Genomic DNA, 15,722 nt, shown 5'->3' with positions numbered 1-15,722 from the left:
ACAAACTGATTGACAGCTCGCGCTCAGATTTGGCATGGTAATTAAAGACAGTCCTACCAACTTAGCAAAATACATTTTTTTGAAATATCATTTACCCGGGGAATTAGATTACAATTTCGGGTACTTTTTTCTCACAATGTATATATTTTTTAAGTTTGATTTAGCCTATTCATTCTTAAACATATGTACATACAGTTGTCAGTCACATATTTTGTAAACATCTATTAATTATTTTACTTCTATATACATATATACACTGAGCTTTCCTACGGAGTTTCGTATTCGTACAGAAACATATTTCAATACCCCCAAATCTTTGAAGCTAATTTCATAAATTTCTGTATCAAGAATAACCCTTAAGAACCTCAAGTCGCTCAAAAAGATAGCCAAAAAAATCGATACCTATATTTAATTTTCTATGCAGAACTGCTTTAAATCGGGTACCACTTTTTATGGGGCTTTACTTTTCGAGGTCTTGTACTTCTGTACCCTTTGCTCTTAGAAGCCGTACCTTATGTATATTAACGGTATGGTTTAGTGCATGTAAGTCGTCTTCGTTTCGCCAATTTCATCGGCTCTGTTCTCTCATTAAAAGCTTTCCCTACGATAGCAACAACACAGTTATCCAGTATATAGTACATCAGTGGTACAAGGAAAGCAAGAAAATGGTTTTCCTATGCCATACGTGCTATATCTATTGTTGCGCGATTCGCCAATCCTTAGGGAGTGGAAGACAGTATAGATGGTAAACTATGGGCGGACTAAGCGAATAATTGCTATATACATATGTACACTTGTGCTTATGTTAATTTAATGCCTACGTAAATAATTTCTACTGGGAGAAGCCTACTTCGTGCCTCACGTACATTTATCTCTGCAAACAATTCAATAACACTTCATTAATTTTACAGCAAATCAATTAAGACAATATTGATGAGTTTTAATGCTGTTTGAACACGAGCTGAGACAAGCATTTACGGGCATTATATATATGTACATAAGCACACTTATTTATATATGACTGTATGTATATTTATGCCATTAACAATATTGTCAAAGAAAATACAGCAAAAGTGAATGTATGTATGCATGTACATATATATGTATATAAATATATACATCTGGATATATACATACATATATGTATATATTAGTATATCAGCACATACATATGTACACGTTACAGTTAAGCAGGCATGTGTGCCCGAAGGCAATTTAACAAAATCAACACATTTCATAGCTGGAAGTCGGACAATGAAGGTCAAAACTGGAAGCCTGAAGCGAATCAATACAGCTATAATTTAAATGAGCAAAAATAACAATTAAACTGAAAAACAAAAATGAGAGACAAATATAAATTCATTAAACTTTAGAAAAATAAATAAAAAATGTTGAAGGAAAACACAAGAAGACTCTTAAATAAAAAATACGAAATCCGCTGCCATTGGCAAATCGCAAAGTGGAATAAAAAAAAACGTAACGTGCATACGTATAACACTTGTTTTACACGTTTCACTTCAGATAATTGGCGCCAAGTCGACAGCAAGTCGCCGAGCTTACATATCGACATAAAATAATGACCAACAATATCGCCAATATCAGTGTCATTATCAGCTGTTCGATGGTGAGCAAATGCTGTATTTTGCATAAATAATTGAATACCCCATACAAGTGTGCGGATATGTTAATTTGTGTGTAAGTAAGTATAAAAGTGTTGGTACACTTATTATTTATAAAAAATTCATGGAACTTGCTTTAACCGCTGTGGATAAAATTGTACGAAAATGGGTCTGTCAATAGTTTGAATGACTTTTATGAAATTGGGGAAATAAACGTCGTTTAAACAAGCAAAAAACATTAACTTCGGTCGCATCCGTTGATTTCGATCGTTCAGTTTGTATCGAAGCTTTATGCCACAATTCCCCGATCTTGAAAATTTCTTCGGACATGCATTGTATCTTCAGATAATAACTCGTGCCAAGCATCGTGAATAATAATGATCGATAACTCAAATACTGAAGTACTAGTTCGTGTATACACAGACGGATATGGCTAACTCAGCTTCGCTCATTATGCTGATCTTTTAGATATAAATTTTATAGAGTCTTCGACGCTTCTTTGTGTGTGCTACAAACATACGTACATATCGTTAGCTTAAATGCAAAACAACGTATCATCAGAAAAAAATCGAAAATCGCTGTCAGGTATACGAGTATATAACCATTTTATAACCAAACCACAACCTTTGTTTCAATACGAGTGTATTATAACCAATATATAACCATTATATAACGAAAACTCAAATTTTGTTTCAAATTAAGTGCTTTCTACTATATCATTTTCATGTACATAATATATTCGACTTCTCTTTACTACTAAATCTGGTCACGGTAGGGCACTTATTATAAATACAGCTTCAGTTATGATATTCCTAGTTAGTATTCCATCCATGCAGGTAGAATTGGTTAGAGACCATCAAAAGTCCTGAAACTTTTGCAAAGTGGCTTTGAGTAGAAATCGCAAAAGAACGGGCCTGAGGACTTTACATTTTTCAAATGCATTATGACTGCTGAAGAGTTGAGTCCAACAATCAAGCGAATGGTGCTCCAATAATTAACCCAAATCGAAAAAACCCTACATTCTTTAAAGGCACTGAAGGCCAACCCAGCCAAGACTTTTAACAACTTTATGGAATATTGGATTGAGTTTTGGTGGGTTTTTAATGACCCAGGAGACTATTTTTAAGAAGATAATGAAGGTTTGTGATAAAATACGAACAAATGTATGTTTTTTTTTTTTTTTGGTGAGTCCGAGTAAAATTTGATCAGATGTTATAACGGGTTAATAGTTATCAAAATTTTTCAAAATCATTCAGGACATTGTTTTTGACTCTACTAGCAACAGTTCCTTATTGTGTTGCTTGTTTACTACTTGAGCTCTAAATTTGTCACTACGCATTCAGAATTCTAGTTCTCATCAATAGAAGCACGATCTAAAAGTCAGTTCCTTAAAACGTTCTCATGATTGACCGTTATCCCCAAAACTTTTCTTTATTCTGTCGAATCGAAATACTTCCATTACACTGGTACAATCATGTAACGATAGTATTACAAGCTGTTATACCCCTTTTAAACAGTACCTATAACCCACCGAATTCACTACTACAATACTATTGAACGCGGGTAAAGTTTCATCAAGTTAAGAGACTTTCTTCTCTCTTTAATTTTTGGGCGATGCTCGCTCACTGTCGGTTTACCGATGTCCACTTGCATTCCAGCGCTGGTCACCCACTAGAACTTGTGCAGCAGCAAGATCCTTCTGTTCCAAAGTGAACCGTAAGAAATTCAAAGTCAATCTCGCCTACATGGTAGGTATTCTGACTGAACACTGTCTTTGTGGAGTTGGAATCATATTGCCACTTTCTCATCTATTGCCCGGCTTTTGCTACACTGAGGTCGAAAAATCTTGACAAACAGACATTTGGAGAAGCTCGAAACGATTCTTCGATCAATGAGGTGATGCACTTGAAGGGTATTTTGGGTAAGACAACGGAGAAATATACAGCGCAAATGCGATCCATCGATTTTTGGGTCAACACTACAACCTAACTTAATTTCATAGATGGTTGGGATATAAATTTAGGTATTTTTCTGCAGATAAAGCTGTGAAGTATACCTGTGTCTGGTCAAATTGTAAGTGGTTCCTATTGGAAAACCCTGTATATTTATCAAGTAATATGTCTATCTCCTACAAATATGTATGTATATACAGTATATATATATATATATATATATATATATATATTTATACTAATTTATGAGCATGTTCTGAATGCTCCACTTAAAGATAGAGTTGTTGTGCATTCAATCGCCGCAATTGAAGTCAATTGCCTGTTGTTGTGATTTGCATATTTAAAATCAAGTTGCCAATAGAAGTGTATGCTTTGCTTATTGTCTGAACTGCAGCAGTTTTTCTTTCATCCCAGCTTCATTTAAATATGTACATAGCTATATATGTATATTCGTCTATCGTCGACCACAATCGCCTGGTAGGGCTGTCGGCGCCGGCCAGGCTGGCCACTGACCGCATGTAGGCGTCATTTAATAGTTGCACGTTGTTGCATTGTACAATTACAAAAGTGAAAATTAAAATTAGTGATTTATTTTATGGTGGTTTTAATTAATCGCAAGTATTTAGCAACTCGGGCGATTTGGCATGGCCTTGTAGACGAGTTGTGGTTGCTTGTGGCGCATAACTCTAAACAAAGGCAAAATACAGAGGAAAAACAAAAAATCAACAACAACTACGCTGCATTTTATTAGCAGTACACAAGTGTAAAAACTTCCAAAGTAATTTTGGTTTGACGTTGATTATTTATTGGAAAATCATTAGAATTCCAAATATGATACGGAAAAGTTTTTTTTACCCGCTTTTTGTACAAACATCTGTGGCACACTGAAAGCAATCGCCCAAATGGTCACTTGTAGAACTTTTATAATGAAAGGCACAACTTCACACAAAAAGCAGTCAAACTTTAAACATTTCACCGCAAATGATTTATAAGCTTTTGTCCAACTCAATATTGTTGTATTGTTGTTTTTGCGGCTGGTAGAAAGCTTAGAAGTTGTGAAAATATGTGATTTTGTAAGAAGAGTGGCAAAATTTGTGATGTTATAAGTAGTCAAGCCGGCATATTTCTCCAAAGTTAATGCTTATGTCACAATGAAATACAACAAAATGATATACACTGTAAAGGCATAGAGAAATCCAGATACATATACTAGTAAAGTAGCATATACTATATAATATATACATATACTAAGGTGCTTCAAACATTTTTTTGGAATTTTTTTTCAACTCTTACCCCCTCAAATGTTAGTGATTGACAAACAAAAAAGCCTCCCTCAAGCCGGGCGCTGTTGCTTAACTCTAAGGGACCGCTATTTTTTTAGGTTCCCATACATTTAACAAAGGAATTTTCGTTTTTTTATTCAAACTAAAATTTCACCAACTAATTTTCGTTTCTCAAAAGTAACCATCAGATATTCATAAAGTTGACTTTTCAAACTTTAAAAATTCCCGCGACAAAATTATTATTCTCAGAAACTTTTTTTAGTTTTATTGAAAAAATTCCAAATTTCAAATCATTATGTTTAATCGTCTAATTGAGATAATCAAACTTTGTCGATCACTATTCGAGTAAATAAATATCCTTACTTTTACTTCGATCTAAGGCCGCATGCTATTGAACATATCCAAGACTTACAGCTTTTTGCGCAACTTTTTCTGAGTAGGAGTTGGCAGTACTAGAACATCTTGCCTTATAACTTTGTTTGCACAAAATCACAAGAAACAAATTACCGAACTCTAAATATTGCTGGATCATTATCTACTGATTAATCTCCTGAAAATCACCAACCGGTATTTGTAGTTTAAGCTCTTTCGAAGATGTGTAAAGATATGGATGAAAGAATTTATCCGAAGTGACTTTGTTAGAGGAGCCTGAGCGTTATTCACTTGGCAGTGACCAGAATCGATTCCTCTACATATGGCTCAAGCAGTTCACGACTTCCGATCTTAGACCAAGTATCCTCTGAGGGGCCAAAAAACATCCGTTTGAAGGCGTGAAGTGAGACGACGCAAAATTCCGCCCCAGGGTTGTGCGCTCGGTTAAAGAGCCGACACGCAAAAAACACTCCCAATGAAAAACTGAAAACACTCCAAAAAACAAAAATTTAAAAAAATAGACTGATCGACTTCGACGGGGCCTGAAATATGGTTATCTGTAGTACTAGATTCCAGCATAGAAAAATTCAAAAAACCACCAATAAGATCGATAATGTTGTGATAGACGGAAGACCCTTTTCCAGTGTTTTAGACGTGAGTACGCTCAGAGGTCCTAACATCGACTACACACTATCTTTTTGCAGCCAAGATACGCACTCGCCTCTGTGCAACTAAAAACACGCGTCAATAAATACAAGGAAGGTTCGACGTCGAAAAGCTGCAATCACAACAGACAGCCGAATGATTTTCCACTTGACTTGCACTCTTGCTTTCTGAGAGCACTCATCCGCAACAAACAAACGAGCTTCTTTTCGTACAGCTGCAAACGAAACAATTGGTTTACGGAAAAGGCAAAGGAACAGGTGGTACTATGAGGAGTGCCGTAACACAGTGGAGAGAAAATAGACTGCCTACCTCGCAACGTTACAATTGACCACAACACATCGAAGATGGCATAGATACCGAGAGTAGAAGAAGAAAGCGAGACGAAGTCGCAGACACAACAATAGAGAGGCCGAAATGCGTGTGCACGAACAGCTTGACAAGCTGGCTGATAGGGGTAATGCTCGAAACCGAAGCATACTCTAGTAGAACTGTGAAGTATGTTTTGCGGAACTAACAAAAATAACCGTGAAATACTCCCGAAACTGTGGCTTGTATTCATAATTTTTTTCGAGCTTAAATACGTGGAAACTCATTACATCGCAAATTATGGTAAATATAAAAAGCGAAATCGAAAAGGAGAGCACAGAGCATTTTCGTTATCAATGTTGTTTGTGTTATTGGTTTTATGTATATAATTTTCATACATAATTAATAATTTAGTTTAAAGTATGTAGATGCTGTTTCTATTATTTTATCCAACAGTGTAGTCAAGCGCATAAAAGTTCAAAGAATATGATGGTTAGGCCACGATGTACGCATGGAGGATTATACTCCACTGATTCGGGATTCATGGGTGGAAAACGGAAGCAAGACTGCTAACACATTCAATGGAAGGAGCAAGTGCATAGAGATCTGTTTGCAATCTCGCAAAGGATAAAGGCAACTGGCGAAGTTTCGTATTCTTCCCCAAGACCGACCCACGACTGTAGTGTTCAAGAGGAAGAAGTATGTGAAAACCAAAACTAGCAAGCTCTATTATGGCAGCTCTTGGAAATACATTTCCGATATACATACATATGTGACCTGGTCTACGAAAAGGGAGCTAACGTGCGAAAACTAGTTTTCTGGGAAACGCAGTTAAAAATAATCGTCAATTTATCGTTATCTCATTAATTATTCTCCTTTTTTTTGACACCTAAGCCCCCTTTCCGTAGACCAGGTCACATATATATTCTAAATACTTGGACTTGAAACATATTTGAAAGACCTTCACCTTCAGAACTCGTTTGCCCAAACTCTTTACAAATAGTAATTATTAATAAATGCTCAAATAAAGTTTTTTAATACTCATTTCCTTTGGCTACAGTCTTCATGATTGCTAGGATGTGCATTCCTAAGTTAGACATACCAATATGGAGGACACCGGAAACAGGAAGCAAGCAATGATTCAAATGAATTTAAAATCAAATCATTCCAAAAGTACATAAGTATGTACATATGTATCTATATGTATATACAAATTACGTGAGTGAGTCGACCTAGGCAAGACTGTCCTGCAATAAAAACAACCATAAGGACTTGCAACGTGGCAATACTCGAAGTGTGAGAAAGTAACTGCCACACAAACCAAGTTGTGAAAAGTTTTCGGACCTCGGTATGGCAAAGTTGTTTGGAAATTGGCAACTAAGGCGGGAGCACCTAATCGGACAGCGGAAATTGGGCAATGTAAGGATGCATAAATTTATAAAGCATACAGTAAATAACTAACTACCGTTAAGTGTATTGGCATATACATACATATATTATGTATATGAGCAAAAGTATTTTGATGAGAAAAGCCGCAGACGGCAACCACAACATTTCCGCTTTTAAAGGCAACGCTCACATATACTTCAAACTAACTGTGTGCGTGTGTGTGTGATCGGCCAATGAGTAACCGCATAACAAAATTTACGTTATGACATTAGGAGTAAAAAGTTGATTACTTGACTGGCCGTTGTGCGGTTGCTGAGTTTGATTAGTGTCAACCAACTCATAAATGCCATTGACGCGCTGCCAACACTTTGCTCGAAGCATTTGATTTTGATCGCCTGTTGCAAAGGCCATAAAAGTGTGCAGAAAAGAAATTTTATGTACTTCTCAGCTGTTTTTGTCACAGTATTCGTAAGCATATATGTTCGTGCGGTAATCGATACTTCAAGTCAATGTGCGGACTTAACAACTAATACTTAAATGGAAAAGTGATAGAACGCGGAATACGACGGCGCCGGTGACGGACCACGCGTGCTAGCGAATTGTTCTATAATGTTTTAACAATTATGGCATCAACTTGGAATTTTGCTAAAAGGTTGCCACCTCATTCTCTTTTAAATATTACGTATACAATATATGAAACAAAGAACGGTTGCATAGGTAGTGTCTCGACTATGTTACTGGGCATCTATTTCGGATAACTGTTCTAAATGTTTAATTTCCATATATAATCTGGACTTTGAATTATTCAAGAAATCCGAATTTTGCCATTTCTCTAGTTATCTCTAATATTCCTGTCACCAAATAAGCGAGCGGAAAGATCCCAAGTTGTCTGCCATAAATTTAAAACAAAAAAATTTATTTCTGCACGTTTCGTCATTGTGCTGTTAACTGACAGTCGGATTCTTCTTCTTCCTTGCGCGGTTATAGCCGAGGTGGATTGAAGAGCCGAGTTTACAACAGCGCGCCAATTGTTTTTTCTTCTCGCTGTTTGACGCCAATTGGAGATTCCAACTGTAGCCAGGTCCTTCTCCACTTGGTCTTTCCAACAGAGTGGAGGTCTTATCCTTCCTCTGCTTTCCCAAGTGGATACTGCGTCAAATACTTTCAGAGCTGGAACGTTTTCATACATTCGGATCTCACGACCTAGCCAGCGTAGCCCCTGTCTCTTAATTCGCTGAACTACGTCAATGTCGTCGTATAACTGGTACAGCTCATCAATGCGGTTCTTTGCCATAAATCGTCCGCAGAACTTTACTCTCCAAAACTCGTAACGTTGACTCAACAGATGCTGTCATCGTCCATGCCTCTGCACCATACATACAGCAGAACGGCAATAATAAGTAAAGGATGGAGCCATGTGTAAAAGTTCACGCAAGTGAGGAAAGTTCTCTGATTGCTATTCACTTGGGAGTGGCCAGAAACGATTCTTTTACATATGGCTCAAGCAGCTCACAACTTCCGGTCTTAGACCAAGTATCCTCTGGGTAGCCAAAAACATAAGTTTGAAGGCGAATTAAAGTGATAAGGCGAAACATGACCTTCACAAGATTGTACGCAGGGTTTGGGAACGCCACGTAAAGAATCCTACCAATTAAAAGAAAAAGCAGCCTCGGGCAGTCCGATTAGGCAATAGTTTTCGCTTTACTTTCGTCCTTGTAATCGTAACTGGAGGCTATCTTGCCACTCATTACCGAACTTCGATATCTTCTATAGAGAAATCAGCTGTGGCAGTTTTATTGTCTTTTGAGAATTAACTCGTTACTTTTTAGAAGTCCACAGTTTCCAATACCATACAAGTAGTCATATAAGAATTTGATAGTAAAGCTAGTATTACCTCCTAATATGTGGCGGAAAGCGAGTTGAAAAATCTATGCTCTTTCTTCTCAACTACCCAGCCTTTGCAATATCTAGATTGAAATATTTCGATAGACAAACCTACGATGAACTTAAAGAAGCAGCTGGAACTAATCGCTTAAACAAATCTGTGGATAGCCAAACGGATTCGTCGATCTATAAAGGTATAGTGATCGATTTATATCAGATTTAGGAATTACAGAAAACTAGCCTTAACAGTGCTGAAGTAAGATCCTACATTATCGTTGGTGCGAGGATCAGCCTGAAGACTTGGCATTACCTAACCTAAAATTTGCCTTTCGGTTAGGTTGAATTTCAACGACGACTACTATGATCAAATTGAAAGGTGAATTTTTAGTTTATACTTCGCGTGTTTTTTGAATCGATAGTACTATTAGTGACATCTATGCTAAATTTCTCGTCAAAATATTCATTAGTATAAGAGATACGCGTCGTTTTGGGAGGCTCTAAAAGTGAATTATTCGATTTTTACTGTGTCTGAATTTATTGAACCAAGAAGTGCGATAATGCACCATCTCATACTGCATTGGTTATTCGTGATAATTTCGCCACATTTTCATGCCGCAACCACCCCATTCGCCTGATTTACCTTCGTGTAACTTCTGGCTATTCAGCAAATTCACATGACCACTCCGAGGACACCATTTTGACTCAATTGAGGATATAAAAACTGAATCGAAGAAGGCTCTGATGGCTCTAACGACGGAGGATTTTTCCAAGTGCTTTGACGACTGGAAAAATCGTTGGCATAATTATATTGCAGCGGAAGGGGATTACTTTGAAGGAGATGAAATGGACAAAATTCACCTTTCAATTTGATCACAGAATTCACTAACAATTAATAAAGTTTTACGGTGTCTATTGTCATATTATTATGTTTATAAATTTAGCTACTTTTATATTTTCAGAATCAGTCAACAGTTATAACACAAAATTGTCATCAATTGCTTCTCAATTCACCAATTTGGCGCCAGCACCATTTGGTGGTAGTACTTTTCGATTTCTATTCGTCACAGCTTTTATGTTATTCAGCTAAAAGTTAACACGTGGCAACATTGTCATAAACTTCTAACGCCTAGCGCACAAATGTTTAACTATTACCAACAACATTCCAGGCTTATCGCTGGCTTTGCGAAAGAAATATGTGGGAAAACCACATATTTGCAACAATTGCACAGCTGCAATTGATGATGAATGAGGAGACTAAGGTGTTAGTGATTCGCCTGAGTAAGCTACATGCATTAGATAATTAACTTATTATCTCGTATGTATTAATTACCTTAAAACCTCTTTAACATGAAGTAATGAACTAATTAGCCTTTACATTAATAAATATTCAGCTATTTAGTTGTCAAGCTAAATTTTGTGGCCTTGAATATTGGAGACTAGGTAAAGGTATTTAAGTAGTTATGTATAGCGGTATAACCCATTTAAACTTTCATCAAGATATCTCGTCAAATAAAAAAAATCCGTACATGCACTTAAACCCCATCGTTCAGTTAGTATGAAAGCGTTGCGTTTCAAATTCGAACTGAGGAGTACAGAAGAAGACGAAAATCTTCTAATGACTTGAAGCTATAATACATTCAAATATAGCTACGTTCTTTTAAGTTCTTTTCTTATAGTTCGAATTTTTTCTCTTATTTGGAGCCGCTAAGTTTTAAAACTTGTCGAAAGAAAAAGCGAAAATTTTTACTAGAAGACTTAGAATGCGTTATGTGAGGTTGAATAATCGAACCTAATAAGGATCTCACTTGGATGGCTTATAACGACGGTTCCATCTGGTACCTAGAACCCCTATAAAATTGATCATAAACATCCTTATGAATAGACAAAGTGCTTTGAGGCGATCACAAATTTGTTGAAGCGGCTAATGACAGAATGTGTCTACTGGTTCGCCGAGGTGTTTCAACCGCAGTCTCGCAAAGACCGGACAAAAAGTGGTGAAAAAGTTTTAATTTTTTTATTAATAATATTATTTTAATATTACCGGATTACTGAAAACGCGAAATATTTTTTTAAAGATATGAAAAACTTTTAGACTCTAGATAGAGCATTTTAATAAAATATTCTCTGTCAACTTTAGTAATTTATAGGCTTTATTATTCCTTTTGTAAAATATTTATTCCACACATTTTTCATCTCTAAAATTGAGTTTTATAGCTTGAATTAACCCTGTTGTGGCCGCAATACCACAACGATTGCCTTGACGACGTTTGTTACCACGTCTAATTACACGACGCCTTCTTCCTGATGTAGTAGTTGTTGGAGATGTGTTGCCGCCCGCAACAGCCTGACCCACAATTTGCGGTAATAGATCCGCAACTGGTGAAGCATTAGAAGCAACAGCACCTATAGCACCACCATTGCCACCACTACCAGTACTACTAGTACTGACAGTCGGTGATGTAGTCTGAACGCCGCCATTCAAATCTATGTAAATTGGTTGAATATTATTGGAGCCACTATTTGGGCGCAGCTGTTCAAGAAAATCCTGTCCTTGTGTGATCAACTGGTTGACGTTGCTGGTGCCGGTCAAGAAGCGCAACTCACCATTATCAGTGTCCTTAACAAATAGCGCAGCAACATGCTCCTCCGATGCTTTCTTCTTGGGCGCAGCTGGAATTTAGATTAATCATTTAATTTAGCCACCTTTCGATTGTGTATAAAGTAAATTTACCTGACACCAATGTTTGTGTCAATGCGATTACGCAGATTAATTTCAGTAACATTTTTGGACACGCTCGCTTTATTTTCACTATTAATTTTATTAGTATTGCCCTTTTCAACAACGGTCCGGCGCACTCACTCGTCAACACTTTTGACAGCACTACACCAGCTGTGCTACTGTTTGATATCTGCTTGTCCACCAAAGGTTTTATACCAAAATAGTTGCTGCCTCAGTTTACGGTGAAATTATTTTGTAGGCCAAAATGATATGCAAATTTTGTAAAAATCGAAATTTTCTAACGGTTTATTTGCAGAGTGTGAAATTCTTGCGCACATTTTTTTTTACTTCATTGTCATAATTACAAGTACTTTTTCTTTTGAATGTTCGTTAACGAAAGTGCTCACGCGCCACTTAATACTCCCCGCAAGCGCAAAGACAGCGTCAAAGAATTGCCCTAAGGGCTCGAATGACTTCAAAAGAGATATCTGCCGCATGCGCAAAGCATATAACAATGCTCATTACATCGAAGAAAAGTACCGTTCGTAGGCCAGCGCGATTGTGGGAGATTCAGTGAAGAACAGATCTTGTTAATGATTCTTTCGCTGTATACGATGCCTAGTTATTTACCTTATATTAAACTAAGTGCAGAGAAGTTTTACATAGACACATGTCTGTACAGTTACTATATACGCATATGTATATGTGCTTACTATATATTCAAGGAAGATTGGACCATATGCTTAAAGACTGATTTCTTTATATGTAACAAACTCATAAATATTCAGAGTAGAGAAGAGTATACCATATTTATGTGGTATAGTAATTTTTAAGTAAGAGGTGCCCTCTTATACATTAATATATATATATTCCATGTACATAAAGGTATCTAATCAAGCATACGAACATTTAGTGTTAAAGGAATACACGTAAATAGAACAAAGTTCCAAATTTTTACGAGATTCATATAACAAAATCAATTCAAACATTACGCTTACCCTTCAGTGAGATGAAATCAACACGGCAAACAATGAAACATAAAACTTGGAGCGTCAAGTGATCTTAAGCACAGTATTAATATTGCCACTGTAGGCTATTAGAGATCTTAACCTTGTTGGCTTTCCAACGTCTACACACAGCACCGTGATAATTATTAAAGAACAAACCAGTTTGAGAAAATATGCTAGTCATCACATGCATATTAATCCACGCTCCTATTGTATTTTACTATTGTTAATCCATTGAGAAATTGGAAACGTTTGTAATGCTCCCTAAAACATAAAAAGTATAATTTATCAAGTGCTTTGAAATCTCTTTAAAAAAAAAAACTAAATTCAATGCTCAATAGGAAACTTTTCATAAATAATTTTAACAGCATATTTTGGTCACCAAAGGACCGTCAATAACATCATCTTCGCCTTTTCTTTCTAAAAACCTCCCTTTAAGTATATATGTATATGTACATATATACATATACATATGTATGTATTTTCCGATTGCTGAATACCCAAAAATACTTGATCTGAAACGCTGAAAACCTTATAATATATATAGATATATATATATATATTAGGGTGTTTGTTTTTTGACCTATTAATTTTTTTCAATCCCGTCACGAAATTTCCTTGGAAATACCCTAAAAAAAATTCCCTGAAAATTTTAGGTCTTAATATTAAAATTAAGAACTGGACCAAGGTATGTAAAAATTTTCCATTAAAAATACGGAACAATCTTGATCTTTTATCTTTAAATTTCTATAGCTCAGAGGCATTTTATGGAGTTGCTTTGACTTTAGACATATATTTCTCAGAAATGAACTTTCTACAAAAGCGTCCATTGCGACAAAGTCGAAACTTATACCGGCGATATAGTACGGGCTCTAAGCCCGATTTTTCCACGAAATTCGCATTTTTTTGTATATACATATCTCGTAAATGACAAGAGCTATAGGAAAATTGTTCATAACAAATTTGTAGGAAATTTTATTTACAGCTAACGAGCGCACTGCGCAACTATGGTTGTGCCATACATTTTAAGAGCGGTAAGGGGACAAAAAATTCAATATCATTGAAATAGTATAAATAAACAAAAATTTTTTTGCAGATTACTAAAGGTGAATATTTTCTGCGTTGTGTCACATACATTTCGATTTTTTTTAGCGTGAAGAACACTTTAAAAATTTCAATTGTTTAACAAAAAATTATGTAAAATATTATTATTTAAACAATTGCATCGTGAAGAAATATGTAAAATATAGCACGACTATCTTTCTTTGACTTCACAAAATTGCGTCAATTTATCTCCAGTAGTTTATGAGAAAAAAATGTGACAGTTTTATCCTGCTCTAAATTTCAACCTTCAATAACTTTAACAAAAAAAAAGAGTTTTGACAAAATATTTATATCACTGGGTATGCGTCAGGTCCCCTCCTAATGAACTGCTAATTTTCAAAATTGGTGATTTTTCGAAATTTTCGTGGATCATACATTTTCGGAAAATATGACGCTCAAGTGCAAGCATTTGCGAGTGTGATTCTGTCTGGAAATTCATGTCCTAAAGACTGTACGACTTTCTTCTATTCTTTTGAAATTTCTACCGGCGACCATTTTTCCCTGAACTTCATTTGCATAAAGACACACTTCTATTGTATATACAACCGTAGCCATATAGGTGTATTTTGCAACTAATTGCATTTCGAGATCGCACGCAAATTCAAAGAATGTCTGCTGGTGAAACGCAATTGCGGCAACTATCGCGAAGCTGCTGTATACTTTACGATTGCTGCCACTGCTGATTTTGCGGTCTCATCACCACCAGTTGGTTCTGTGTACGCTGCCATTCAACGGCGTTGGCATTTTTGCCTACAGATCACATATGCTAAGTATGTACGCAGTTACTGTGTGGTTGCAACAACGCTGTGGGGCTGTCGAAGGAACTTTGGCTACTGAAAATGCGCAAAGTTTGCCTGAGAAAATTGTTTTATCTTTAAATTTCTATAGCTCAGAGGCATTTTATGGCGTTGCTTTGACTTTAGACATATGTATATTTCTTAGAATTGAACATTCTACAAAAGCGCCCATTGCGACAAAGTCGAAACTTATACCGGCGATATAGTACGGGCTCTAAGCCCGATTTTTCCACGAAATTCGCATTTTTGTATATATATATCTCGTAAATGACAAGAGCTATAGGAAAAATGTTCATAACAAATTTGTAGGAAATTTTATTTACAGCTAACGAGCGCACTGCGCAACTATGGTTGTGCCATACATTTTAAGAGCGGTAAGGGGACAAAAAATTCAATATCATTGAAATAGTATAAATAAACAAAAATTTTTTTGCAGATTACTAAAGGTGAATATTTTCTGCGTTGTGTCACATACATTTCGATTTTTTTTAGCGTGAAGAACACTTTAAAAATTTCAATTGTTTAACAAAAAATTATGTAAAATATTATTATTTAAACAATTGCATCGTGAAGAAATATGTAAAATATAGCACGACTATCTTTCTTTGACTTCACAAAATTGCG

General features: G+C 36.0%; 1 protein-coding gene across 1 annotated transcript; it reads right to left on the bottom strand.

Annotated features, from left to right (window-relative positions):
- Nucleotides 1-11,644: 11,644 nt before the first annotated feature.
- On the bottom strand, nt 11,645-12,254 carry LOC120774574. The gene is made up of 2 exons (XM_040104307.1): nt 12,203-12,254; nt 11,645-12,141 (listed from the first exon to the last, which is right to left on the bottom strand). Exons 1-2 carry the CDS (start codon nt 12,252-12,254, stop codon nt 11,645-11,647), a joined length of 549 nt encoding a protein of 182 aa, XP_039960241.1.
- Between the last annotated feature and the right edge of the window lie 3,468 nt (nt 12,255-15,722).

Source organism: Bactrocera tryoni, chromosome 4 (genome assembly GCF_016617805.1).
Source record: "Bactrocera tryoni isolate S06 chromosome 4, CSIRO_BtryS06_freeze2, whole genome shotgun sequence".
Classification (NCBI taxonomy): Eukaryota; Metazoa; Arthropoda; class Insecta; order Diptera; family Tephritidae; genus Bactrocera; species Bactrocera tryoni.
The sequence above is the reverse complement of the archived record's forward strand: the minus strand, read 5'-3'. Positions and strand labels throughout refer to the sequence as shown.

Excerpts from the sequence above, each read along its gene's own strand:
- LOC120774574 (XM_040104307.1), bottom strand. The coding sequence starts at position 12,254 with ATGTTACTGAAATTAATCTGCGTAATCGCATTGACACAAACATTGGTG. Across the intron at positions 12,142-12,202 it reads GACACAAACATTGGTGTCAG|CTGCGCCCAAGAAGAAAGCA; the intron begins GTAAATTTACTT and ends TCTAAATTCCAG.